The 26,927-nt window shown below is 38.8% G+C and overlaps 1 protein-coding gene across 1 annotated transcript in view; it reads right to left on the bottom strand.

Annotated features, from left to right (window-relative positions):
- LOC121524594 (protein shisa-7-like) overlaps positions 1-26,927 on the bottom strand; it is a 70,678-nt gene that overhangs the window by 13,464 nt on the left and 30,287 nt on the right. The window contains exons 3-7 of the mRNA XM_041810043.1: positions 20,898-23,954; positions 16,811-17,050; positions 15,907-16,023; positions 14,254-14,393; positions 2,386-2,628 (exon numbers count right to left, since the gene is read on the bottom strand). Coding sequence (XP_041665977.1) covers positions 2,386-2,628; positions 14,254-14,393; positions 15,907-16,023; positions 16,811-17,050; positions 20,898-21,343 — 1,186 coding nt within the window. The 5' untranslated portion in view covers positions 21,344-23,954. The remainder of the gene's footprint in view (positions 1-2,385; positions 2,629-14,253; positions 14,394-15,906; positions 16,024-16,810; positions 17,051-20,897; positions 23,955-26,927) is intronic.

The following is a 26,927-nucleotide window of genomic DNA, read 5'->3' as shown; positions in this document are numbered from 1 at the left end:
GTCATGATGTGAATGTCCCAAGGGCCTGGAGAGTATCACCAGGGGTGAAAAGGTCTGGACAAAAAAGCTCTGGAGTTTGACCTTGGCTGATGAGTGACACATGTGTGGCGCTATTGTTGAGCTAGACTCTGGCAGCCCTCTCTCTCCTCTCAAGCCCTGGGTTGGGGCATATCGGTTTGCCATGATGAATCCTCAGCTCCCTATATGCCAAAAACTAATGCACACGACTATACATTCAGGCAATATTATGGGGATCACTGTCAGCTGCCTGCCAGTGTTTTGAGCTTTAGAACAGTTTGATGTGCTACATACTACAGTGAATTTATTGAATACCTTCCTGTCTTTATTGTTACTTTGTTTTTTTGTCGATAACGCTAAAGCCTTTTCTCCATTTCTGCATCTCCCTCTGTCCCAAACAGTTCTGGCTCGCTGCCGTTCAGTATGAGTCTGGTTCTGTTCCAGGTTTCTGCCCAGTAAAATGAAGTCTTTCCTTGCTGCTTTAACTTTGTGAGTTGTTGCTCAGTGCCAAGCTTATGGTGGATTAATGCTGGGTCTTTCCAGCAGAAAATGCAACAGAAAGTATCGTTTACACCTGCCGTCATTCTGAGGTGTCTTGAGGCAACAATCTTTTGTTGAATTTGTGATACAGAAACAAAGACTGATTGATTGATTAAAAGCCAGTCACATTCTGCTATTGTTAACACAACATTTGATGTCAGGATTCAAAGAAGTCTGTTCAGAGTTGCACCTTATTTCCACATACATATGGTTGTGGAGGCAAGTCAACAGGAAGTCCATTAATTCCTACGAGAATCTCTGTGGTATCCGACCTGTCTGCAAATGAAATATATGACCTGTGTCCATAGCTGGCATTTTTTTTGGGCTGGCAGAGCTTATTTTTAATTAAGGCTGTAAAAATTAATGCGTTAATGTGGATTAATCCATCATCATGATTAATATGATTAAAAATTTTAATGCAATTAACCCATCTACAGCGCATGTTGACTAAAAACCCCTGAAACGTCCCTGGCAACACATTTCAAGCAGTTTGTCCAAGTAGGGTTACCGTCAAGCATGCCGCCACGCATGCGCAAATGGGCCGTTGATCCGGTAGTGACCAACCAACTCGATATGGAAGATGCTGAACAGCACGTTGGCCCTCTCGATGGGAAATTTGTGTACAAAAAAACCCCAAGATGGAACAATTGACCAACATAAAGTAGCATGCACATTCTGCAGTAAGGAGTTTTCTTTTCACCGAAGCACTTCCAGCTTAAAATACCACATTAACACGAAGCATACGCTTGTTGGGGATTCTGCTTGCACTTTGGCTAAGGTATTGTCAAGCTTGCAAAATGAAACGCAATTCATATAGATTAAAAATGAATGTTATTTAATCATGATTAATCAAAATTAATCCACAGCAACCCTGTGATTAATCTGATTAAAATTTTTTATTGTTTGACAGCACTATTTTTAATTTAAAACCAGTGTAGTCCAGCGTTCTGAGCGCTCAGCGCCCTGGGCAGAAAAAGCCCTCAGCGTCAGCTGTTTTTGTCACCGCGCTTGAAGCACTCTCTATTAAAAACAGTTCAAATTTTGCAACAGCGCTGCGCTCGTCAGTGTCACTTCTCCCTTGCTTGCCAGTCATAATCAAGAAGGAGCGGGACTTCTGAAAAAAGTGAAAGAGAAACCAATCTGACTTGTCTTCTGTTGTCTTTTTTCAAGGAGAGTTTTAAGGTCTGCAGCTGCAGCCTGTGTTAAGGATTCCTTTACATTGTCTGCATGTTTGCTGTATGATAATTCCTTGAGAAATAGAAATATGATGCACATTGAGATATTTTAGAATGAGTTACAGATTCTTCCAAGGAAAGCAGGATTTCAGAAATCATGAAGAAAAGGTAAAGTTTATAATTTCTTTTATTTAATCCTTTTTGAGATGCCTGTATGTCTCATTTTTGTTGAACTACTGACCTTTGTGTATTTGGCATGGTCACTCAGACCTCAAGCCTCTAACCAGCAGAGGTTTCATCTTTCTGCTGATGATTGTAGTGTAGAGATCCATTTACAGATGTAAAGTGATAACTTTCCTCTGTTCCCATTCATTCCTAGTGGCTGTCTCCCATTTCCTGACCCCAAAGAGAGATTAATCCCATGATTGTAGTCTGTAGTCCAAATAAAAGTTTTCAGGCCCTATTTTTGAGACAGTACAGTTTATAAATGTATTTACTGAAACCAGTACCTTCTCCAACTGTGAGCTGAATCACCCGAAAGAGCCCTTAGTGGTCCTGAATAATCAATTAGTCCCACATTTCCCCTCTACCTCTCTCTCTCAAGTTTCCCTCTTTGCTCCCCTTGTTCCCCCTCTCCCCTCCCTCCACTCACCCAGCTTCTTCAGGGAGCTGTAACGGGTGATCTCAGGTTTCATGGCCAGCTCGTAGGATGGCGGCAGCTGGGCCAGGTTGTGGAAGGAGTGAGAGAAGGAAGGGTGGCTGCTGTTGTGTCTCATTCCCCCTCCGAAGATGCTGCCGCCCATATCACGGCCACTGCCGGGGCCTTTGACGCTGCTGGAGATCAGTTTGGGCCCGGAGGAGAGCTGGGGGGTGTTGTTCATGCGGGGGCCGCGTTCTGAAGAAACGGAGGGAGGAAAATGAGGAGAAGAAATGGGAGGAGTTGGAATAAAGGGGAAAATTGGAGCAGGAAAAAAGGAAAGAGGCAAAAATGGAGAAAATGCAGAGAGAAGTAACAGAAAAATGGAAGAGAAGAAAAAGAAGAAGCTGGTTAATAATCAGTAAAAACAGAAAGTGTCTCCTATCTCCATGGTGACCATCTATTAATACAACTCTGCACTGTTCATCTGACTCTCCAACACAAACACGCACATGTAAATACATAGAAATACACTGATAGCATCAAATCTGCAAACACAGTCACATTAATGCAAAGTGCAGAAGCAGCACAGCAATCAATACACATAAAAATGATTTATCTTATGTAACATTGGGAACATGGGGAGGGGCAGGGGGGTGTCGGTTTTGCAGCATGAATACTCATATCTGTTACATCATATAAGCACATTCATAAGTTCCAAAAAGCAAACAGACAGCACTTTGAGTGACCCGACAACATGTGGGTGCACTCAGAGGTGACACAGCATGTGTGGGTGCTGCACAGGGACAAAAAGGTGCATCCAGAAAGGACAAACGCAGGCTAGATTTAGGTTTTTACAGCAGAAGAGGAGAAAGTTTGTAGCAGGAGGTAGAAAAGGAGGTTAAAAGATGACGTAATGGAGCAAGAATTGTGCTGTTGTTTCCTGCTACCAGACAGACACAATCGATGTCGAGTCCATTCAGGGCGGTGACGGTTATGGGCTGCGATCTTGTTAAGATAACTGCCGGACATATCTGCTCGTTGACCGTTGACAGTAATGGGCAATCATGGCCAATAATGTCTCCGTTAAGCGTCACCCAGGGAGCACACACATCGACTTCTGTACAGTGCACACACTGTGAGGGGAAAAGCAATGCTAGCTCTGAGATCAGCCGACGACAGCTGCAGAAGATAAAAGTATCACATATTGAGCTTTTTTTTTTTTTTTTTTTTTTTTTTTTCTGGTGCCATCACACAGAATTAGCCGAGTCATTTCCGAGAGTGTGAGGGTCATTGATTTTTGTGAACACCCACAGAGGCTGACAGAGAGGTTTGATGACGGTGTCACGGAGAAAAACGAAGTTTGTGTGCGGAGTATCTGACTCAGAGAGCTCAAGTGTTCTGTTCTCGTATCCTCCCAGGAGGCTTTTAACCTTATCGAACACAGAAAAGGAGAGGACGGTGATCTATAAAATATCAAACATTTTGACTTTACGAAAAAAGAACTTTCAAAGTCACTGCTGAGTGACTAGAAAAAGTAACGTCACTGATTGTGTTCAAACAAAACCCTGCAGAAAAATATAAAACAAAGAAATATTACTATTAGGATTCATGTAAAAGCATGACAAAGAACTTAAATGGTTCTGTCTGTATTTGAGACTAAGATTTAAACACTTAAAGCTGTCAAACCAGAATAAAACATCTCAGCATTCTTATTTATTAATACAGCTCATACACAACTTGCAAGCAAACACCCACATACGATTAAACTTGTAAAACTATGTTTGTTTGTTTGTTTGTTTGCAACATTTCAGAACAATACCATAGGCAAGAAATGTGCAATGTCTTGCAAGTTAGTTTATGAAAACTTGGAAGGAAACTCCTGCACACTGTCTAATTTTCTCCAAGGAGCGTCTGATTATGGAGGAGTATTAGGGTCAGGCATGAGAGGAAGAAATGAGAGGAGGATTTTATTTCAATCTGAGCTCAAAGGAAATTTAAAATGATTAGAAAAGAAAGTCTAAAAGTCAGAAAACAAAGTCAACAAGTTTAAAATAATGTATACAATTTCTTATCTTGCTTTTTTCTTGGGATTTTTACTTTTTTATTCAGCATTTCTTTTTTTCAACATTTTGTCTTCTTCTCAACATTTTGACTTTTTAACAACACAGTTTTTCTCAGTAATTTGACTTTTTTGTCAACGTTTTGACAGTTTTCTTAACTTATCGATTTTCTTCTTTATCATCTAAATTTTTTAATCCACAATTTGACACACAAGGATTTCTCAACTGTTTGACTATTTTCTTGATAGTCTGACTACTTAATCAACATTTTGACTATTTTTTTTCAACAGTTTGACTGCATTTTCTAAACACTGGATCTTTTTTTCTCAATAACTTGACTATTTTTGACATTTTGAATAGTTTTTTTTACCAATATTGTTTTCTCAACATTACATTATTTACGTTAACTTTTCATTCACAAACACTTTTAATCTTTCATTATTTAAAACACAACTTCTTATCTATCATTTTTTGTTTTAACATTTTAAGGGGTGTAACACAACAACTAAAGTGTAGCATCAACGGTTCAGGCTTTTATTTACAAAAAAATAAAATAAAATTAGGGCTGTCAAAGGACTATTACTTTCTATGTGACTGTTATTTTCTATTTTCTCATCTTTCTGATTTTTTTCTTCACAATTTGATGTCTTTTAATCAACACCTTGACGTTTTTGTCATCAAGTTGAGTATTTTTTCTCAACATTTGAAGTATTTTTACCCATATTATGCCCTTTTTGTGTTTTTTTTTGCTTGTTTGTTTTTCGACCCAAACTATTTTCTCTTTCTACAGATTTGGCTATTTGATATTCTGAGCATTTTACATTAGCTATGTCTTCTGTTATCCTCAAAAAATTTTACTTTTTTCCTAAAATTGACTATTTTCTACCATCATTTTGATTTTTTTCCAACCAAAACTCTTTAGGAAGTATCCTCTACAATTGTGACTATTTCCTTGATATTTCAGTGTTTTACCTAAACCATGTTTTCTTACAAAATTGAGTTTCTGGTTCAACAATTCTACAATTTTTTCAACATTTTACATATTTTGAACATAATTCATACTTTTCCCCAACAATTTTACAGTATCACAACATTGTAACTTTAATTCTAAACATTTAAATCTTTTTTCTTATCTTATTTTTATATTTTCACTACACATACTGACATTTTTAAATTTTCTCAGTACTGTTTTTTCTTCAACCAATGTTTGAGGTTGTTTTCCTTAACATTAAATTGACACAGCCATTTCAACTTTTCCTTAACATTTTTGGGTATTTTACTCCATATCTGGACTTTCTCTGAACATTCAAACTTTTTCTTGTCATTTCAACTTTTCTCAGAACATAATGAATAAAATATTCCCCCTCTCATTTCTCATTTTTTATGCCCAACCCTAGCAGTCTTTTGTATCTGATGCAACAGATGTGTAATGTGTTGTTCTACTCTGAATTAACCTTAATGAGCCTCATCAGTAGGACCACTTATGCAATCCAATGTCATCCAGTCCAACAGCTGTACTTTAACTTTAACTTTTACTTTACTTTTTCCTTTTTCATGTGTTTTGTAAACACAACCACAGAGGTGGTCATTCTACTTTATGTCCATTATGAAATAAATTATATAAAATGAAATGATATAAACATAGTTAAATATTGTTGAAAACTTCTACAATACAGTGCCGTGAAAAAGCATTAGCCCCTTTTTTGTTTCCTGAGTTTTTTGCATATTTATCACACTTAAATGTTTTGGATCATCAAACAATTTTTTATACTTCACAAAGACAACCCAAGTAAATAGAAAATGCAGTGTCTGAATGATATTTAATTTTTTAAGGGGGAAAAAAATCCAACCCTATCTGGCCCTATGTGAAAAAGTAACCCCCCCCCCCCCCTTGTTAAATCATGATTTAACTGTGATTAACCACAGTTTTTGGAAAGCTGAGTTCAATTTCACTGGCCACACCCAGGCCTGATTACCACCAGATGTGTTGAATCAAGAAATATCTTAAATAGAAGCTTCTGGACAAAGTGAAGTAGGCTACAAGATCCCAAAAAGAAACACATCATGCCACGATCCAAAGAAATTCAAGAACAAATGAGAAACAAAGTGATTGAAATCCATCACTCCGGACTCCAGCAAACCACAGTCAGAGCCATTATCCACAAATGGAGAAAACTGGGAACAGTAATGAACCTTCCCAGGAGTGGTCGGCCAACCAAAATGACTCCAAGAGTGCTATGACAATCATCCAGGAGGTCACAAAAGAACCCAGAACCACATCCAAAGAACTGCAAGCCTTCCTGGTCTCAGTTAAGGTCAAAGTCCATGACTCAACCATCAGAAAGACACTGGGCAAAAATGGCATCATGGGAGATTTCCAAGGCCAAAACCACTGCTGACAAAAAAGAACACGAAGGCTCGTCTCACATTTGCCAAGAAACATCTTGATGATCCCCAAGACTTTAGGAGTAATATTCTGTGGACTGACAAGACAAAAGTTGAACTTTTTGGTAGGTGTGCTGCCCGCTACATCTGGAGCAAAAATAACACAGCATTTGATAAAAAGAACATCATGCCAACAGTCAAACATGGTGGTGGCAGTGTGATGGTCGGGGGCTGCTTTGCTGCTTCAGGTCCTGGACCACTTGCTGTGATTGATGGAACCATGAATTCTGCTGTCTACCAGAAAATCCTGAAGGCCAACGTCCAGCCATCAGTTCATGACCTCAAGCTTAAACGCTCTTGGGTTATGCAGCAGGACAATGACCTGAAATACACCAGCAAGTCCACCTCTGAATGGCTCAAGAAAAACCAAATTAAGGTTTTGGAGTGGTCTAGTCAAAGTCAAAATTCCTCCACAGTGATGGGAAAGACTAATCACCAGTTATCACAAACGCTTGATTTCAGTTATTGCTGCCAAGGGTGGATCAACCACTTATTACGTTCAGGGGGCAATTACTTTTTCACACAGGGACAGATAGGTTTAGATTCTGTCCACCTTAAAAATGAAATAATCATTCAGACACTGCATTTTCTATTTACTTGGGTTGTCTTTGTGAAATATTAAAATTGGTTTGAAGATCCAAAACGTTGAAGTGTGATTACATATGCAAAAAAAGTCAGGAATCATAAAGGGGGCAAGTACTTTTCACGCCACTGTATATGTTTTTAGTGTCTATATAATGGCTGAGGCAGCCACAAATGACGCAGGGGTTTTCTAATATCCCTTTTTCAAAGGTATTTTTTGGGCTTAGAGTATAATGATATTGATATTCTGTCAATATTTCAGACAGCATTTTGGAGTTCTAGTGTTTTATGTTGCCCAAAGTAAGAAAAAAGTCAAACGAACAAAATTTGCCAATTTAGCATGACTAAAGTATTTGAATTTTACTAATAAGATTCAAGTCTGCCTTTGTTAACTCCCTAGGGGGTTAATGAACTGTTGTTTGATTCTGCCTGTATTAAAATCAGTGATTGTGCCTAGAAATTACAGGATTTTTTAAAAAAGATTAAGCACCAAAAATAAAAATAAAAATAATTTGTGTGAGTTTAATCTTCTTCCAAACATTTAAAAAACACCAGTCTAATCTCAGTTCTGAAGACCCAGTAAATCCTGTTTTTGTTAGAATCAAACCATGATCAAATCTTTAACTACAGTGTCTTTAAAAAACAGTTTTCTTGGGTGTTGATGTGTTAGATGCTGTAAAATGTAATGGATTTGGCTTGCTGGTTAATATTAGTAACAATCTGCTCCCAGCACACATGATTCAAACCAAACTTTTAATTTAATCTTTACTCCAACTTGCTTTTATTCTTTACTGTTTCCTTCTTGTATAATTCATTTCCTGGGGGACGCATGTGGGAGTAACGGCTTGGAATAACCGGCACTGAAACAACTCACAAAGTTCACTGAAAATCATGCTTCTCTACTTCTTCTTCTTCATCAGATTTCCACAGAAACACGATCCTATATTCTACAGTGAGATGATCAAAATTATCATTCACAATAAGATTTCTCCTTTTTATAAACCATGTCCAGTGTGGATCACTCATGTGTGCTAGCATTGCTTTTTTGTTTCCTTGGTTTTGAAGCCTTTGGAAAACAGACTCAGGTGGGTGCAGTGACCGCGCTTAAGCCAAGACCTCTGGAAGTATTTAGTGTCAGCTGTAGGCACAGTCGCATCACTGCTTCACAGAGAGAAGAAGGCGAGGAGAAGGAAGAGGAAGAAGAAGCACATTTGGAGGCAGGGTCGTGGCGGTGGTGGGGAGTGTTGGGGGGGGAGGGGCAGACAGGCTTGCATTAAGCAGAGAGCAGGCCAGGCAACTTTTAGCTCTGATTACAGATGTGTCATTTTCAACACAACCATGTGCTACAAAACAGCGTTGTTCCAATAACAAGGCTAACATATCAACATTTCTGATTCTTTCCTGCTCTTCAATATGATTTCATGTTTTAAAACAATATTATCATGGTTATGTTCTTGATAGATATCACTAAAAAGTATAAGATCTTTTAAAAAACTAAGGATGAGCAGCCATGGTGTTCTGTAGAAACTAAGCCAACAGTAAACCTAAGTGATTTACCCCATTACTACAGCCTGTTAGACACATAATAACTCCTCACCAGACCTGGAAATAACTGTGCAAATATATCCTTTTATTTGTCTTTGTCTAAGTATTTTTTTAAACAAACATAATGAAAGCTATGAGCTTTCCTTACACACATGCAGTCTGTTACACAATCAACGTCTAACATATATACAACAGCAGCACTTGGCTTCTCATTGGCACTGTTAGCTATAAGTTAGCCTGTTAGCACAATATATGCTACCTTAACTTAGCAGCTGACAAAAGCCAAATATCATCCAGCACTGAAAACACCAACAAATCACCCAAATAAATATCTGACCAGTGCTCCATTAACTACCTTTAAAATTGAGTCTTATTGTCGATTGTCTCATATTAGTCCTCATGACAATGTAACTGTAAATGCCGCTGTAACAGTAAATTTAACCACCGAAGAAAGCCAAAGGCGTCAACTGTGGATAGTACAGTCGGGTCAGTGGCTCTTCCTACATTGCTGCTTCTAATTATCAAGAATGCCTCGAGTATGACCATCCAGCTTTGGGGAAAGAGAGATGGACCCCTCGCCATCAGCCCTAAGTGGTTCATGCTGTTCTGCACAAAGGGATTCTGTGTTGAATAGTTCCACCTTATCTGAGAGTTGGTCATAGGTAGATTTACCCACTCATCGAGGTCCACTACGACGGCCTTTCTCGTTCCACCAGCTGAACCGCTGATTTTACTTAACCAGGAAAACCTAATTGAGATCTCTTTTTCAAGAGTGTCCTGGCCAAAAATTCCCTGCATAGTTTTTAGTAGCTCTAAACTCTCAGAGATCGGCTTTATTTGACGTCTGCCTGAGTAGATAAACAACCCCAGCCCAGTGAATCCAAGTCAAGTCTCAAGTCACGGATGTGTCCAGCTTAAATGAGACTTGACCCCAATTTGCAGACTCGAGTCCCCATCTCGGCAAAACATGAATGAGATACAGCAACAGAGCGGTAGCTTCCAGTAGCAGTTCCTGCTTCGTTATGTTGTGTTCCACACTACATTTAGCCTTTTCATGGCAGCCATAAACACGTCGTGTCTGTTACAGTGACTCTGTCATGACAGCCAAAGCGAGAAAAACATCAAGACAACATGAAGAAACATTAAGAAAACCACAAAAAAGATGAAAAAGAACGCCTCAGTCTAAACTACAACTCCTGGCTAGCTCAAAAGCTAACAACTGCCAGTAACTGCCACGGAACACTGCCTGATCAGCAGGAGACAACTGAATCCTGAATGCCCTCCACTCATACCAGAAGGGAGCCTGCCCGCTGAGCTTGCATCATTCCTGATGGAGATTATCTTAAGAACGGGGCGCTTGGAGACTGAAAGGAGGAGGACCCCGAGGCAACACGACACCTACAGCCGGGTTGGGAGGAGGCAGAGATGGCGCTGTGCGAGAAGGCAGAAACAGAGCAAAGGAGCAGGCTGCAGGCTAGGCTAAGAGTGGCCGCACACACACCTGCCGTACTGAACATCTTTCTCACGGTGGGATGGACGACGTGGGGCTGCAGATTTCTAACCACCGCTTGGATGGCTGTGTTTGCAACTACAGAGGAGACTGCCACCCCAAATTTCATTGTGTTTTTACGATGCAATGACAATAAGTTATCTATCAGTCTAATTACAAGGCAGGTACTGATAGAAGAATAAAATTAAGATCTTCTCTCGCTTTAAAAACTTTTGAAAATATCTACGCTTACATAAGAACTCATCTGTAAAATTAAATGGAGAAGTCATTTTTTAATTAATACAGACAAGTCAGCTAAAAAAGAATCTACAAGTTGTCACTTTAAGGTACATTAAATATATACTGGCTGTTGTTAAAATTTTCATGTCTGCCTTTTAAACTATTATCTGCCAATATTCATATCATGTTTATAATGTCATACATCCCTATATTTATGTTCTTTAATAATGACTGACTAAAATGAAAAGCAACATTAGATTTTACATGCAGCTTCTTTCTGTATTTGTTCATGTTAGATAAAGAGGCTAAACAGAAAGAAGCTGCAGAGTAACAGCTGAATGAGTAGAAAACAGCTGTTATTTTGTTTTTAAGATGATCTTCTTGTATCGGGTCTGTGGGCGGTATTGACGCACTTGCTGAAAATCATCTGCTGGATGGGGAGAAGTGCTACTGGAACATCTCTAGTTATTATACCATATAAATATACTCAAGGTTTGAATATGGAGCAAGAAGCAGAAGGTTGTGTTGACAATGACACAGCTGCTGTAAGAGAGCAGGAGAACAGGCCGTCATACCAACATGGACACAGACAGACAGTGTGGTAGTAGTGAGGCCGTGAGATCCTGAGCTGCTGACCCCTCAGGCTTACCGATGGTAGCAGAGTGTTTGGGGCTGGAGGCAGACCCCTGCTGGTTAAAATGGTGGTGCAAGTTCCCAGCTGCAAAGAGAGCAGAGCCGACATACTGATGGACAACCACTCCTGAGACACAGAGCTGCGTGTCGAGTAAGCATTTGTGTCAATACAGTGAGAGAGAGAGATAGAGAGAGAGAGACAGAGAGAGAGAGAGAGAGAGAGGGAGAGAAGACAGAGAGAGAGAGAGAGGGAGAGAAGACAGAGGGTACAGGAAGAGAGAGAGGCAGTCCCTCCAAGAAATATGATCATTTGAAATTAACTGACACACATTTCCTCTACATACTGACTTAAACCAGTCTGATTGAATTTAAAATGCTTAGAGTTGTTTGTTTCTTGGTTGCATTTAATATAAACATACAAAATTTAATCTTATTTTTCAGCTTCTTTGACAAAGGAGGTAAAATGCCATTTCAGTAGTAAGGAATGAACAATCATACTCTTTGGACTCTCTTTATTTCTTTAAATTGATACTTTTTTGGGGGGGTTGATTTCTTTTTTTAAAGTCCTGAAAGTTCTGCAAAATAATAAAAATCATTTAGCAATCTCCTGGAGAGACTGAAACCAGAGAGCTTGTTAGCAAGAGGTGAGACAGCGACAGAGAGACAGCAGTAAGGAGAGAAACGTGTTTTGGGGTGTTTGGAGCGTAACTGTTATCTTAACAAAACAAACACGTTCAACCACACTCCGATATCCACTGCTGAGAGTTAAGATCATTGTCAAACATTTGCACAGCTTTATTTATTCAACATTCAGATAAATGTGATCATCCCTGCTGTAATCTGTTGGTGAAGACAACACTTTTGTCTCATCAGAGGTAACACAAAGCTGCTGTGAGCAGACAGCTCAAGCTAGGAAGAAAATTATAAGTGTGTTCGCATGAATTTGAGTATCCCAAGTTTGATCAGGTTTTTAAGGTATCCTGTTTTGTGTTTGGGCAGGTAAACATCAAGGTATTGAGAAACATGATTTTTCTGACCTTGCAAAGCAGATAGATTGGCCGCACACATGAGGATTATTCAGAGAAATAGTAGTTTGTGACGAGGCTCCACTCGGGGTATGCCCTCATGATCATCAGGGGAAATCTTGCCTTAAAATGGACCTAAAATCCTGTAGTGTGTGGCCAGCCTTAGGCATGTTCAGAGTTATCTTTCCCTCTCCGATCTGCTTGGAAAATGAAAGGAGCTGCTCTGACTTAAACATGAAATATTTACAATCAGAAATCCTGTCGTTTGTGGAAAAAACAGAAAACAGCTGAGCAGACATGAGTAGGATTGTTAAAGTGACAGCCAATCAGACAGCAAGCTTACTAGACTGAAGCAGGAAGCACAACAAGCACAGCCATGGCGGTGATGCTAAATGTGAAGCATAAAGTTTAAATGGACATCAGACATGTTTGTCAGTGACAGGCTGAACGCAGTCAGGGATGAAGACATCTTTCATATGTGCTGATCCGGTCTTCTCCTGTTGCTGTAAATGAGCCGGATACATGAGATCTGCGCATAATGTTGGCGTTTTTCTAACATTAAGCCACAGTGGTCTCATTTTTTACAGATTTCAAAATAACTGCAGTTTGTGTTGTACAGTGTTAACATCATAATTACCAGAATGTTTGCACTTACAATGCATAAGGATATGGATGACCAGATTTCTCTTTCTGCATGTAAACACCACACCCAGTATATAATCAAAGCTCACAACTGGGATACTCAAGTCCATGTGCATTAATGTATGTATTCACTTAAATTACATAAAGAGTTTACAGCTCTTTCAATGCTATAATCACCTAAAAAGAGTTGCCTATACTTTTCAAGTAAATATCACTCTATTCAGCAAACGTTTTCTCTAAAATGAAAATTAAAAGGGGGGAAAAATGCAGCTCAAATCAGTTGTTTCTAAAGTCTCAGAACATCTTACACAATAGATGATATGACAAAGACTTCTGATAGCTTTCAGCATTTAATTACTTATCAACATACAGGTTGATGTGTCACAAAAAGACTTTCTCTCAAAGTATGAGTTCTTTTATTCTGGCCATGATATAACTTCAATAAACATTATAAGTGTCAGAGAACATTATGTCCTCCAAAAAGCATCATGGTTACGTGATAATCTAAAGCAGTGCATGGTAAAAAAATAGAAACAGAAAATGGTAGTGTAATTCTTTGCACAAGTAGAAAGCCATTTAAATCCTCTGCTCCTCCTCATCCTTAAAGTTAACCTGCATTCATACTGATGCCCAATAACAACCTTATATTACAAAGGATTTAACACCTACTAAGAGCTACGCTCATAGTTCAGCCTTTGTGTGTGTTGCAGTGATTTCAGCTGCTGAAATACCATAAATGTTAGTAGTGGTACACTCAGTCCTAAATTGGAAATAACAATCAAACCAGGCTACATTTGGGAGCGCAGATGGTCGAGTGGTTTAAGGCGCTACCCATGTACACGGGTGGCCCAGGTTCAAATCCGGCCTGTGGCCCTTTACCGCATGTCTATCCCCCCTCTCCTCCCTGTTTCCAAGTCTATCCACTGTCCTTCCTCTATCAAATAAAGGCATGAAAAGGCCAAAAATAAATCTTAAAAAAAAACAAAAAAAAAAAATAGGCTACGCTTGAGCTAAGCCTACCTTGTGCAACCCAGTGCTGAAGGTGATGTGAGGAGCTGATTTAGAAACTGTAGTGAAATTTGGACAAATTAACCATCAAGGTAACAAAGGTCATACTTAAATTCAAATATTCTTAAATTGATATGGCAGTATGGTTTTAAATCCTCTCTTGGTGTTGGTGATAAATACTCAGTCTTTGTTTTAAGTCATTGCCACTTACTGCGGTTGTCTTTGCTCTGCAGGATGGGGGTGTACAGGTTCTTGGATCGTCCGTCTGAGGTGGTGGTCAACATGGACGTGTTGTTCCTCTCTCCCTGCTGCACCGGGCTTGACTGGTGACGAAGGATATCCACCAGTGATCTGACACAGCAGAGTGAACAAGAAAGAGGAAAGAGGATAGAGAGAGACAAAAAGTTACAGTACTCTTTACTCAAAGTAAAAGAAACGAATGTTCCCAACTGTATGTCAGTCATTTAAGTACAGAAACATACAAAGACTTTAATAACACCCTTCATTTAATAAGGTTTGCCACTTTCTTAAAATCTTTTTGGTTTTGATGTTGTTGCCGATGATGATGAAAGCTCGGAGTTAAAACACGTTTGTTTTGGTCTGATGCCGCCACTGCCCAGAATGAAAGACCCTAAAAGACCTTTATGTGTGCTGACTTTGCAGTTCTTTTTAAGTCCTTTTAGTCATGCACCTGAAAACTTTTAGTTGTTTTAGTGCAGGGGTTCCCAAACCTTTCAGCCCACGACCCCAAAAACAACAGTGATGAAGACTGGGGACCCCCACTGCCCCAAAGACTGGTTGTGGCATAGCTGAATACAGCCATGCACATTCAAGATTAGTCATACGCAAGACATTTTAAAACACTGCACTGATTTAAGCATAAATCTCAGCAAATTACCATGTTTTATTTTTATTTCAACCATTTTTATGCATGTTATTCTACAGAAATGCACAAAACATACAATTTAAAACCATTTAAAAATACTCTCGTGACCCCCACTTTGTCAATCACTGTTTTAGTGCACCCCTTTACCCACATTTTTCCTATATTCAGACCTGAATATCTACTTTTTCACACATAATATTAAAATTATTCCTGAAGGACTAGCCTTTAAATAAAAAGTAATAGTAAATAGTAAATAATGGAAATAGCCCTTAACAAATCCTTTTTCCTCCAGTACCTATCAGAGAATACTATCAAACAGCAACAGAAGGTGTGTTAGGTCACATTCTGCTTGTTTTGCATTTAAAAATTGCACACTTTGGGCATTGGTTTAGCTCAGTTTGGTAGAATAGGCCCCTATATACAGAGGTGACAGTTCTCAACGCACTGGTAGTTGGATCAATTCCCAGTTCCTCTCTGATTTTTCTTCCCTGTGCTTTCTCTCCCCATGTTAAAGGCATAAAGCCACAAAAATAATCGTTGGAAAAACTGCACACTTTTTGCACATAAATGAGCAAATACTTATGTAAACCTAAAGGATGAAGACATGTTTGTGTGCAAATTTTTTAGCTTGCTTGAACCGTTTTCTAGAAATACAACCCAGGATTGGTTGACTATTGTCTGACATTGATGTAGCTGTTTATTTGATAAAAGATAAACAATGTTATTGGCATGATATCAATATTGGCAGATAATAACTTAAAAAGTTAAATCCAGATTGATGGATTTGAGAATTTCAGCAGATATTTACAACAGAATGTACAAATATGCCAATGCGTCACCTGTTGCTGATTTTCTGGCTTATTCTTTGGATGGTAGCAGTCAGGCTAAAATAAGCCATTGGCTACGATGTATGAAACCAAAATAAAAACATTCATTTATTCAATAATTTCTAAACCACCAACAATCCTGTGGTCTCACCTGGGCATGTTGACGTCCCTGTTTCGAGGTCGACGAGCCACCTTACTGAAGGCGATCCTGACGCCAACAGCCACAACGAGGGTGAAGGAGATCACTCCTCCAATCACATAGCCCGTACTGCATTTACAGGGAAAATAAACACATTAGATGCAATCAAGTCAAACAGACAAGCATTTTTAATTTAGGAAAAAGTTTACTTCTTCAAGGTTTGCAGTCTGTGTGCTTGCAAATTTATTACTCAGTTTGTATTTTATTCTTAGTGGGATTTAAAAGACAGCTTACAGTGTATGTATCAGTTTATTTCCATAACTTTGTTTCATGTTTTAAATGTTTTCTGACTTGACTAAATGTGGTTAAATTGAATTCAAAAGAAAAAATAATTTATGCAATATAGCACAAAATATATTCTCCAACGAGATGAAAAAAAAAGATTATGGTGTGAAAACAACAGGGATTTCAGAAAGACAATTCATATCATCATGAGTATTTGTTCAATAATGTACTCACTATACAGTGACAACTTTTGGTACACTATTTACAGATGAGAATAAAAAAAATGCACAACTGAGAAAAACAACACAAACTATCTACTTTAATGATAAGTCTACTTTTTATTTCTATAAATGTTTTTCTTCATAGGGATAAATATTAGTTTGTCTTTCTTACATTCCAGAGAATATGACACAAGTAAATTATAATTAAAGGTGAATAAATGCAAGAAAATTGACAGTTTTTCCCTTCTCTTTCACATGCACCAAAAAAAAAAAAAAAAAAAAATCAAGGGGTTGGTTTTGACATATTCTTTTACCTTGTTTTGCGTTTCTGCACACAGCATCAGGCTTAATTGCCCTGTTTTCACATTAAACGTTCTTTATTTCTGCATCAAATTTGTTCAGACTCTGACCTGCTGTTGTGCTGCTGCAGCGTCTCAAAGTCTGGGTCAGGTTTTGTCACGGCCACAGTGGCAGGGACCTGCGGTTCAGCCCAGTCGGGGTAGTTGTAGTTGTTGCAAGAGTCCTGGTCCAGTCGGTTCCTCTGGTGCTCGCAGCAGAAGCGGTAGTGGCAGGTACCGCAGCAGTAGATGTAGCTGCCTTTGGAGCAGTTGAAGGTGCTGTCAAAGTGCCCCATGACATCAAAATAACCCCTGTAGAGAGAAAAGTTTACAACAAAAAAGTCAGTCACACATTAGTGTTCCATGCATGGCAGCTGTCCTATTTAACTGTAGTCCATTAAGATATGGCCAGCAATCTTTGCCTCTTCTATAATTTTCTGTTAGTTTTAAATTGATGTGGAGCTGTTGAGGTTCTCACTATTGTCTTGTGTGACATTATTGTGAGCTATCAACCAAAAATAGTTAGTACTTTTGCCTATCCTTATCCTGTGTACCACTGTTGAATGAATTTGTTAACCATCAACCAGTTAGGCCTGAGATAGACTTAAGGTTTCACCTGTTATTTACACATACTTCTGACTGTGTCATTAACATTCTTGTAAATATACTCACCCTATGAGTCCTGTTTGACTGAAGGAAACCTCTGGACAGTACACAACAGAGCTCAGTAAATATGCAGCTACCTGATGTGTGGGATGTAAACTACAAACATGGAAATACTCAAGGAGGTTAATATTCTGGCAATTCTGACACCAGGACTAACATGATATTAGCATCAATGGTAAGATGAAATTAGCTCAGGCTTATGATGGGTATATGTACAATAAAAAGATCCCTTTATTCTGCTTCTTAAACATCTTCCTCTGCTCTTCGTAACGTTCCCAGTGTTTTTGTTCGATAAGTGACTGAGTTAACTGGTGACATTCAGCTGACTGTATTCATAGATGTTGTTAGAGCTGCTGATGTAAACAGACAGAATTGTGAATTTCTCTTTGTTTGGTTTTAATAATGATTTTAAAATGTACTCACCAGATTGTATTTAATAGAAAAACTAAACTAATAAAACCCAGCTATGGACTCAATCAGCTCACCACTTAACACTGTCACTTGTTGAACTTTCACATCCCTCTGGTTTTCATTAATCTTACAGGTTGACTCATGCACCAGAATTAATCCCTCCCAGTCAGTCTGACAGATGCATTTGTCTCTGTGCTGTGGCAACAACACAAAAGACAATATTGCTTGCTGTTTGCAGCATAACATCTTTCTGTTTTATCATGTAATTTAATAAACAGGGATTTTAGCTATCAACTTATGAACTCACTTGAGTGAAAGAAACTAAAAAGGACACATTATTATTCTTTCAGTCTCTGCAGTTGCCAATCAGTCAAGAAAATAACGTGACAGGCCCAGTAGACTGTGTGATGTATCCATTGTAGAGGGCATCTTTTACATTCATCTGGGAAACCTACACAAAGTGTTTGGTAAGGGCAGGACTTCTCAAAAATGTTCATTGGATGAATATTCTGTATGTGACACGTATTACGGGCCAATCAGAGTGACAGAACAAAATGATATAGACAGGCATGCTCAGCTCTGAATAGAACCTGAGCTCAGCAGACAGGCGCTGCATTTTTGAAAGCATTAACTTACAGGGGCAAATGAAACACACCATGACTTTTGGAGCTGCACAGGCATACGACCTCATTTTGTCTTGTCACCCTGAAAGTGATGGACAGCATGTTTGTCCAATCACCTTCTGAGAATTCTTTGAAAAGTCCCGCCTTCTCAAATGTTCTCTCTAATGGAAATTTCCCAGATGAATGTGAATATGAAACAGTCTGTCTGGCATGTCAGGTTAATTAACTCTACCCTGCACAAAGCTAATTATCACAGCACTAGAGCGTCCTACTCTTAATGTTGAAGAAGAAAACAGCTGCAATGATAACATGGTGAACAGTAAGCTTTGGGGTCATTTTTGCTGAAAAATTACTCTTACAGGCATAGAGCTCTGTTAAGATTGCCAGTAATGAGGTATTTAGACCTTTATTTCAGTCCTAAATCCCATTTTTAAACTGTATTGTGGGTGCAGCTTTGGGCTGACTGGACATAGCTGCTGCTGGTGGTGTCAGTGTGTGTGGTTGCAGGCACACAACTGATTAAGAGCTGATTACACGTTTCCTAGCAACAGCAAGACGCCTCTCAGTGCAGAATATAATCTCCAGTGAGATGGAGATCAGAGCTGCAGGAGGAGAAGAATCATGATGTGCCTCGCTTTTATGGTGTCCACTGTGATCAACATGTTTCAAGGATGGAAATAAAAAGAGCCATAAAGGAGATGAAGACCCTCTGATGGAGAACAAATGGCTGCGAAGATTAACTGAGCTCACTTTATACAACATACCCAAGGCTTGTAGTTTTTGTTTAATGCTTATTTTATACCAAACGGTTTTTCTTTTTTATCCTAAATGGCATTTAGAGAATTAGAGTTTTTCTCATTCACTCTCGCTCAGTTCTCAAAGAGAAATGCTTTTCAAAACATTGAGCTCAAGTCCCTGAATAATTAGTTTGTTGTTCAAAGCTAATTCAAATTTCTCATTCATTCAAGCAAATTGGGACTACAATTCTCTATTTACCTGCACAAAATAACTTTAATAAGTCTCGCTGATCAAAAATATACTTACTGAGGGGCTGTGTAACTCATTTGAGTATCCTGTGCAAAAATTATCTATCCAATCATCCACAGCTGTCATACATGTATGCACAGATGTTTTATTTGTGATGTCTGCCATGTAGGAGTGGGAAATATAGCAGTAACACAACATCAGAATGTGGTGTGTGATTTTTTGTATGTTGGTGCAGCAAAAGAGGAGCCCAGAACTTAAAACTAAGTTTTCTTGCATGTGACTATGTTGACAGAAACATCTACCCTCATGTGGCTTATAACCCTCTGAAATTTAGACACCAGATGGAAAAGCTACTGTATTTGGCAGTTGATGGATGTTAATAGGTTATATAAATGCTATTTTGATATGACAGCTTTTTATCCTAGACAAGATCTGTTAGAGAAAACAATATGATACAGCACAGGACAGAACAAGCACTACAGAAGGTAAAACTGTGTTGGTATCAGATCTTTTTAACCCTTGAGTCAAACCTTAGATTGAGTGTTTGCTGCATGACAACCTCTGTGCATGTACATTCTGGCTTGCAGCGTCACCACTTTCCTACCAGGCTATGTGTTGGCTGCATCGCCCTGCTGTTACAGCCCTTTCTTAAGTTGTACCTCAATATATCCCCCTACAAGTGACTTTCAGAATAAAAGCATTCTTTGAAAAAGGGTAAGTTTCTCCACAGAAATGCTAAACCAGGCTTTGATTTAAAATGCACATAGAAGAAGGGCAACCTTACTGTATTTATCTTCTCATTGACATATTCTACCAACGTGGAAACAAAAGCTTCAGCAACACCACTGCAAACATATTCTACCAATATGGACAGACATATCTACTAAAACAAGGTAATTGTGGATCTCTATTGATCATTTTTATTTTTTGGTCAAGAGATGTGCAGCACTCACAGTAAAAAAAGTGAGTCTATTATTCTCTAGATTCACAGCACATGAGATGCAGTACTTCTAGAGACAGTCTGAAAGCCCTGATTTGTTAACATGCAAGCTAAAATGTTAATCAAGCCATGAAAGATGGCCGCCACTCACCCATCCCAGTATTAGCAAGGTATACCTAATAAAGTGGCCAGTGAGTGAAAAAAACTGACATAAAAAACTCCAATAAAGTATAAATAATCCTTTTCATGTGGAAAATAACACACAACAGGAATCAAACAAATATCTAAAAATATGGTGTTAACAGTAAGAAAAATTTCAAAATACCAAAAATAACTTGAACAAGTCAAACTGAAAGTGCTAATATCATATTCAAGAATTTTTCTATTAGCAGGTTTTTCTTTCATTCCTTGGATTGAATTATTTTCCTCTAAAAAGCAAACATCTGTTGACAGAAGTTGATAATAATGGTGCCAAAACAAGCCCCACACAACACACCAGCATCCACGTTATTTTTTTCTCCTCTGGCCTTACCTGCAAACGTCCACATCCACCAGCTGTCTGGGAGGTGGCGCCACCTGGGCAGCACCAAGTGGGGGCTTCAGGGCGTCGGCCGTCATGTTCCTTGGCAACATGGTCTGAGGGAGGGGCTTTGGAGGGAGCTCGGCCATGACTGGTTGATCGTCTCCATCCTCCACCTCGGCAGCTTTTGGGGCCACTTTGGGCCCGGCGGGCAGCGGCGGCAGCGGAGGTTTGTAGCCGGTCAGGAGAAACAAGGTGGTGCTCTTTTTACCAGCCACAGCAGAGCTACTGCTGCCGGTCAGAGTTCTGACATCGCCATCAACAGCACGCCGCTCTGTGGTGATGGTAACCGTGGAAACAGCGAGGCAGGAGGAAGAAAGCAGGAGGACAAGAGACAAGCAGAACATCCCTCTTGAAGCTGCAGGTTTCATTGCTAAATGAAGTTCAGGAGCTGTCATTTAGAAAAAAAATCACATCAACAGCTCGTGTGAACAATCAGCGTCCTCTTCAAAGACGGCGTCTTCTTGACTTATAAAAACTTCAGTATGAAAAGGTTTCACTCCAGTTTGATGACCTGCACTGGTGCAAAAGGTTTTTCTTGGAGTTCAGTTTGTTCAAGCGATGTTTCATGAAGGTGTTTGGCATTTCACTCCCCTATCTTAATGTAAACATTTCTCTCTGTGTACAAATCCTTCTTTAAGCAGCTTTTGTAAACATTGAGGTCTTTCAGAGTTTTTAGGCCCTATGCGAACTGCCTGTGAAATGGCTTTAGCTCTGAAATAATCACTAGAATGAAAATTAGACCGATTATAAATATAGAATAATGGGCTTTATGGCAGCAGGTGTCTGATACTTAATTTTGGTCTGTCGGTGTTCTACAGTCCATTGGCCAAAAAATTTAAATCCTCAAAATAGGCAGTAATTTTTTACATTTTCTGTAAACAACATGAATGTGAGAAAACTGTAAACTCTCGTCATATAATGAACCCTTCGAAACAAAAGTCTTTTATCTCCTATGAAAGAGTTTCATGGCACAAATGTTACGATTCACGTAGGAAAAACTGCAATGGAAAATCTGTAAACATTTAGCGCTGTATGTAAACTTTGATCCTGATGAGCTGCAACAAATGTTGAATGTATTTAAGTTTGAATTGGCACTTCTGTAGTCCTGCTGTGTTAAACAATACATGAAAAATGTTTTCTTTTAAATCAAATCAAATGTTTTAGCTCTATTTGTCTCGTCACGTCTGTAAACAACAGTGCTGGCAGCTTTAGAAAGCTCAGCTTTGTTTAGAGAACAAGCTGAGAGGAAGTTGGTCTGAATTTGGCACAAGCTGTGACGGAAATTCCTTCTACATCAAGCCAGTAAAAATGTCCTTTCTTTCACACAGTTTAGAGGAAGAGTCAGTAAAGGTCTGTATGCTTCAAATTTTGGTTTTTAAATTCAAATTCAGAGGTTGTGGATATAAAGGAACTGCTAAATTAATGCAAGAAGCAGCATCAAGTCATAAAGAAAATCTCCTTCAGGAAGCTTTAAGAGGACGGTTCAAAAAAAGAGCATGTCAAGGCATTCACAGAAGAGTGATCAAAACAGAGAAAATTAGAGAAAGAAAAGACCAAAAAGAGGTGAATCTATGTGCGTTCGATACCCTTGTGTGAGTGTCTTTGCTCTGAATTTAGCTTGGCCCAACAGAAGAGAACGAAGGAGGGCTTGGGCCCGGTTCTAGCAGGGCAGCGAGGTTCTGCCCACAGAACAGACATGAAAATGTCCGGATTCATCCGTCAACACAGAGGAACACGGGATGACTGAAGGGGAACTCGGCACGGTCACGTTCTCGGCCACACTTGACACTGCACGCCGTCTGTAGTCACAGATTTTTTTCTAGAAAAACGCAGGTAGAAAACATAGAAAGCTATTCTTTCTCCCAAATGTGTGAAATTTAACTTTTAAACAGCGCTTTCTTCATCGACTCCCTGAATGCATCACTTCTTGAACATCGTGAGTTTAAATATGAAAGGTTCACTATGGCTGGTGTTAAGTATGGCTTCTTTTATTTTACAAACTTGATCTCCTTCCACAACAAATGTTAATACAGTGAAAGGTTTTAAATTGCATGTTTTTTGTAGAATAAAAGGAAGAATGAGAAAGTAGTCAAAGAGGTCACTAGGATTAGATAAAGGGGGCTTTCAGTGGGGCGTAATCGGACGCCAAGTGTGGAAGAAACAGAAGACGACAAAGAGCGAGAGGTCTCTCTAATATAAGCAACTGGAAGAAGGAGATAGGCAAAGTGTCGACAGTTTTTTCACAGCGCAGACTGAGACGACGGTTAATCTCCAAGCCTTTGAGATAGCAGCAGAAGCAGCAGCAGCAGCAGTGTTGGTGTCGGTGGTGCTTATGTCTTTCAGGTTAGACGTGGTTGTGTTGCCTGCCAGTCAAGTTATCACTGCTTAGCATGCGCACAACTACAAGCTGGAGGTTTATAAAGCACTTTGAACCAATAATGCACTGATCATCGTCCCCGTAAGAAAAGTACCTCAGCATCAGCATTAGGAGCAGCAGCTATGCGAACACTGACCGAAGACGATGGATATTAAGTTTTACGGTTGTTCTGTTTTCTAAGATTCCTCTTCAATATGCTGAGATGATTAAATATGATTTTAATGGGATGCAGGGTGTTGTAATGTGTTTGTGGGGTGAGCAGGAGGGAAATAAAGATGTATTTTAGAAGTTTGAGACTAAGGAAACTCCTCTCATAATTTTCTGATGAGTATTTTCACTGATATTTTTTTGCTTCTTTTTTCTACACAGTCAGTTTGGCACCATGTTTGCGTCTTGCTTGGAACAAACCAGCTGACATAAGGGGGGAGGCTTGTAACCTCTGTCCAAACGATGAGAAGGAATTATAAAAGGATGGAAAAAGAAGAAGCGATAGTTAGTGAGGAGCTTTGAAAGCAGCTGAGAAAATCCCCCAGAAGATCTCCATGTGTTGCAGGAGCAGATCCAGATCTTCTCTGCTTCAAGTCTTCTTCTCTCACAGGCTCATATCCAGCTGTTCAGCAGTTTTCACTCTGCAAAAGAAGAGCACAACATGACAAATTTCAGTCAATCAATCCTTATTTACATAACAGCAAATCTAGTGATGGACAAGCTATCTGGATTTAGGGCCCAAAGGGCTGCCCATCTATGGGCCAATCAGAATGGCTCATCATTACCCTGACTGTAAAAAGGGGGAAATATATGGTAATGCTAATCTTAAGACTTTGTCAATAATGTTCTTAAAAAGAAAATGCTTTTGATTGTTTTTTTTTTTAAATCAGCCTTACTTTATGTTTTAATGATGATGATTAAAGAATCCGGATAGGAATGAGAGTGTGTCCCACGTTTGTAGGCAGATGTACCGCTCTTTAAAGCTTTTGTGTCTAAATATTTTGGTAATAAATGAATGTAAGGGCCACAGTGTACATGTGGGCAGTCGTCTTGTAAAGATGAAATTGTTCATGTTGGTGAGAAAAAAGGCCCAAGTGTGTAAATGGTGCTGTCCATGGTGCTGAAGACAGCAGACTGACAGCTGTCAGAGGGAGAGTGAGGGAGAGAGAAGCTCACAGTAACAGCTGATTCTACGCCCCTCTCTCCTGTACGTATGGAGTTATTACTCAGATTTCATGTGCGATATTTTTTTCAGCTGTTGAACTTTTTTGTAGAAAACATATGATCAAAATGGAAAAAACAAGATAAAATGGGAACATATTTTCCTTCTATGTGTAACTGGTCATGTGCCACCGGAGTGTTTGTTGTTCTTTATGGTTCTGTGTTGCTCATTTCTTGATCTCCTCAGTCAGCAAGATTTTAGGTCAAGCTCTGAATTAACATTCAGGTTGCTGTCATCTCATAACACTTCATATAAAAAAGGTATATTGTACTCCAAAATAGGGCTGAATGATTTTGGAAAATAATCTTATTACCATTTTTTCCCCATTTTTGCAATTTGATATTTTTTATTCCTAAACAAGGGTTTAACAACTATTTAAAAATATCTAATTCTGATTATTTTGATTCATATTGCAAATTGGATATGAACTGTTGCACTGAAGGGTTTTTGTCATTCTTAAATTTAATTTAAAAAAAATGAAAGTAGGATTTTTTGGTAGCGCTATTCTTAAAAAATGGCACTTGAATGATTGCACGATATGTCATATAAAACATCTCTGCTGCAAAAAAATGTTTAAATCTGCTATTCTGACACAAATCTCAGGCCAAAGAAATATTGCACCTTCTGTGATTTGAAAATTGCAGCAGGCCATATTGCGATTTAATCTAATTTTGGATTAACTGGCAAGCCCTGCTCTAAAAACATAATTTACAGAAACCTTCCTCCTACGTAAATCCTCCATCTGTGTCAAAGTTAAAGGTCCTACCTCCCATACTACTTTTGGAAACTTTTCACTAAACTGTGATTGTGATTTGAAATGAAATTGTTTTAAGTTCCTTATTGTATGTATTGTAAGTCAGGCTATTTTTGCTGTTTTGCTTTTATTTTGACAATATAAACCAATAAAATGTTTACCATTCTCAACTTTGGTTTCATTTTTTCAGCACAACCTCAACTTTATGAAATGAAAACTTTTTGTTTGTTCTTATTTTATTTACTGTATCAGATATACAACCTCCAAACACACACACAAAATATACTGAAACAGAAAAGATCCACCAAAAAAAATTTTATCCACCAGCCAAAGAGGGCTCTTTTAAAAATTAGAGATGTCTATTAGCTCTTCATTTGGTGCCACCTTGGCTTCTTTTTCATCAAAAATTAGCAATGTTTTGGCCTATGACTGATGTGTGCATGTATTTTACTAAGTTTGTGCTTTTTTTTTTAATTTATGAATAACGGAAGTCCTCAGCTACATTAGTTAAATAAAATCTGAACAATCTTCAAATGTGAGTACAGACCAAAACAAAGGATTTTTTTCTGTCCTACACCACTCACATAGGTTTGAGTGTATAATATAGAGCACACAGGTCTCATGGAACTACTCTTTTCAGATCTGTCCCAAAAACAAACAAGGTTTGTAATATCGCCCAGAGACACGACCAGCTCTGTTAATTTCTCCTCGATCTTTAGTGAAATTATCTGAATAACCTTTAAAGTAGCTTCCAGCTATTTGATGCTGACCCGTGTCCAGTTTCATGACCTGTTAACAAGGTCGGTCCCTGCCAGGTTTGGCTTACCGCCAACATTTCTCAAATAAGCACTGACTAGGGGCGGCGGCGCTCCATGTCAGGCTCTAAATGCTTGTCATCCTGTTTCCAGAAAGTAGCAGCTCCACTGGATCTAGCAGGCTGCACATTAGTGCAGAAAAGTAGCATAAATATGATATAAACTGACTTAAAGCTCAGAAGGATGTCAAAATATCAAAACCATGATGCAGTGGTATAGACAGTAAAATTTCATTGTTCACAAGGTCTGCTAATGAAGGTTACATAGACAATTTCAGATAAAACTCCTTAAAAATACAGGAAGAAAAATTCTAGGGACATATTGTAATGGTATGGTAAAGGTACAAAAATTCTTATGCCTTGGGTCATCTGGAATGAATTACTGACTTATTTTGTTTGTTTTTTATTGATTTGAGACACGTTTTTGTATATTTTTGTAAGAAATATATGCCACAGCTGTACTCTTAGATGTCAAAATGGCAGCGACAATGTACAGAAAATGACTTTAATGTAAAAAATAGAATAAAATCCGAATTTCAGTTACTTCATAAATACTGTAGGAGGAAAGTAAAGCCTTTGCAAAGGAATCCTTCAGTTCAAACTTTGTGATTTAGGCTGGGGGAAAAGGGAGTTCATCTTATGGTCTCTAGCCTGGAGCAGCTTACAGCACAGTTTCTGAACGCTTGATTAAACCTGAAATTCTGCTTTACTGAGGGATGTACAGCACATATACGATCTCCTACAACACACAGCCATCCACACATTCACAGTCATACTGTAAATATAAAACATCAGCTGACAGAGGAGACGGGAGCAGCCGTGAT

Source organism: Cheilinus undulatus, linkage group 16 (assembly GCF_018320785.1).
Source record: "Cheilinus undulatus linkage group 16, ASM1832078v1, whole genome shotgun sequence".
In the NCBI taxonomy this organism is placed as follows: Eukaryota; Metazoa; Chordata; class Actinopteri; order Labriformes; family Labridae; genus Cheilinus; species Cheilinus undulatus.
Note: the sequence above shows the minus strand (reverse complement) of the source record. Positions and strands in the feature narration are given on the sequence as shown.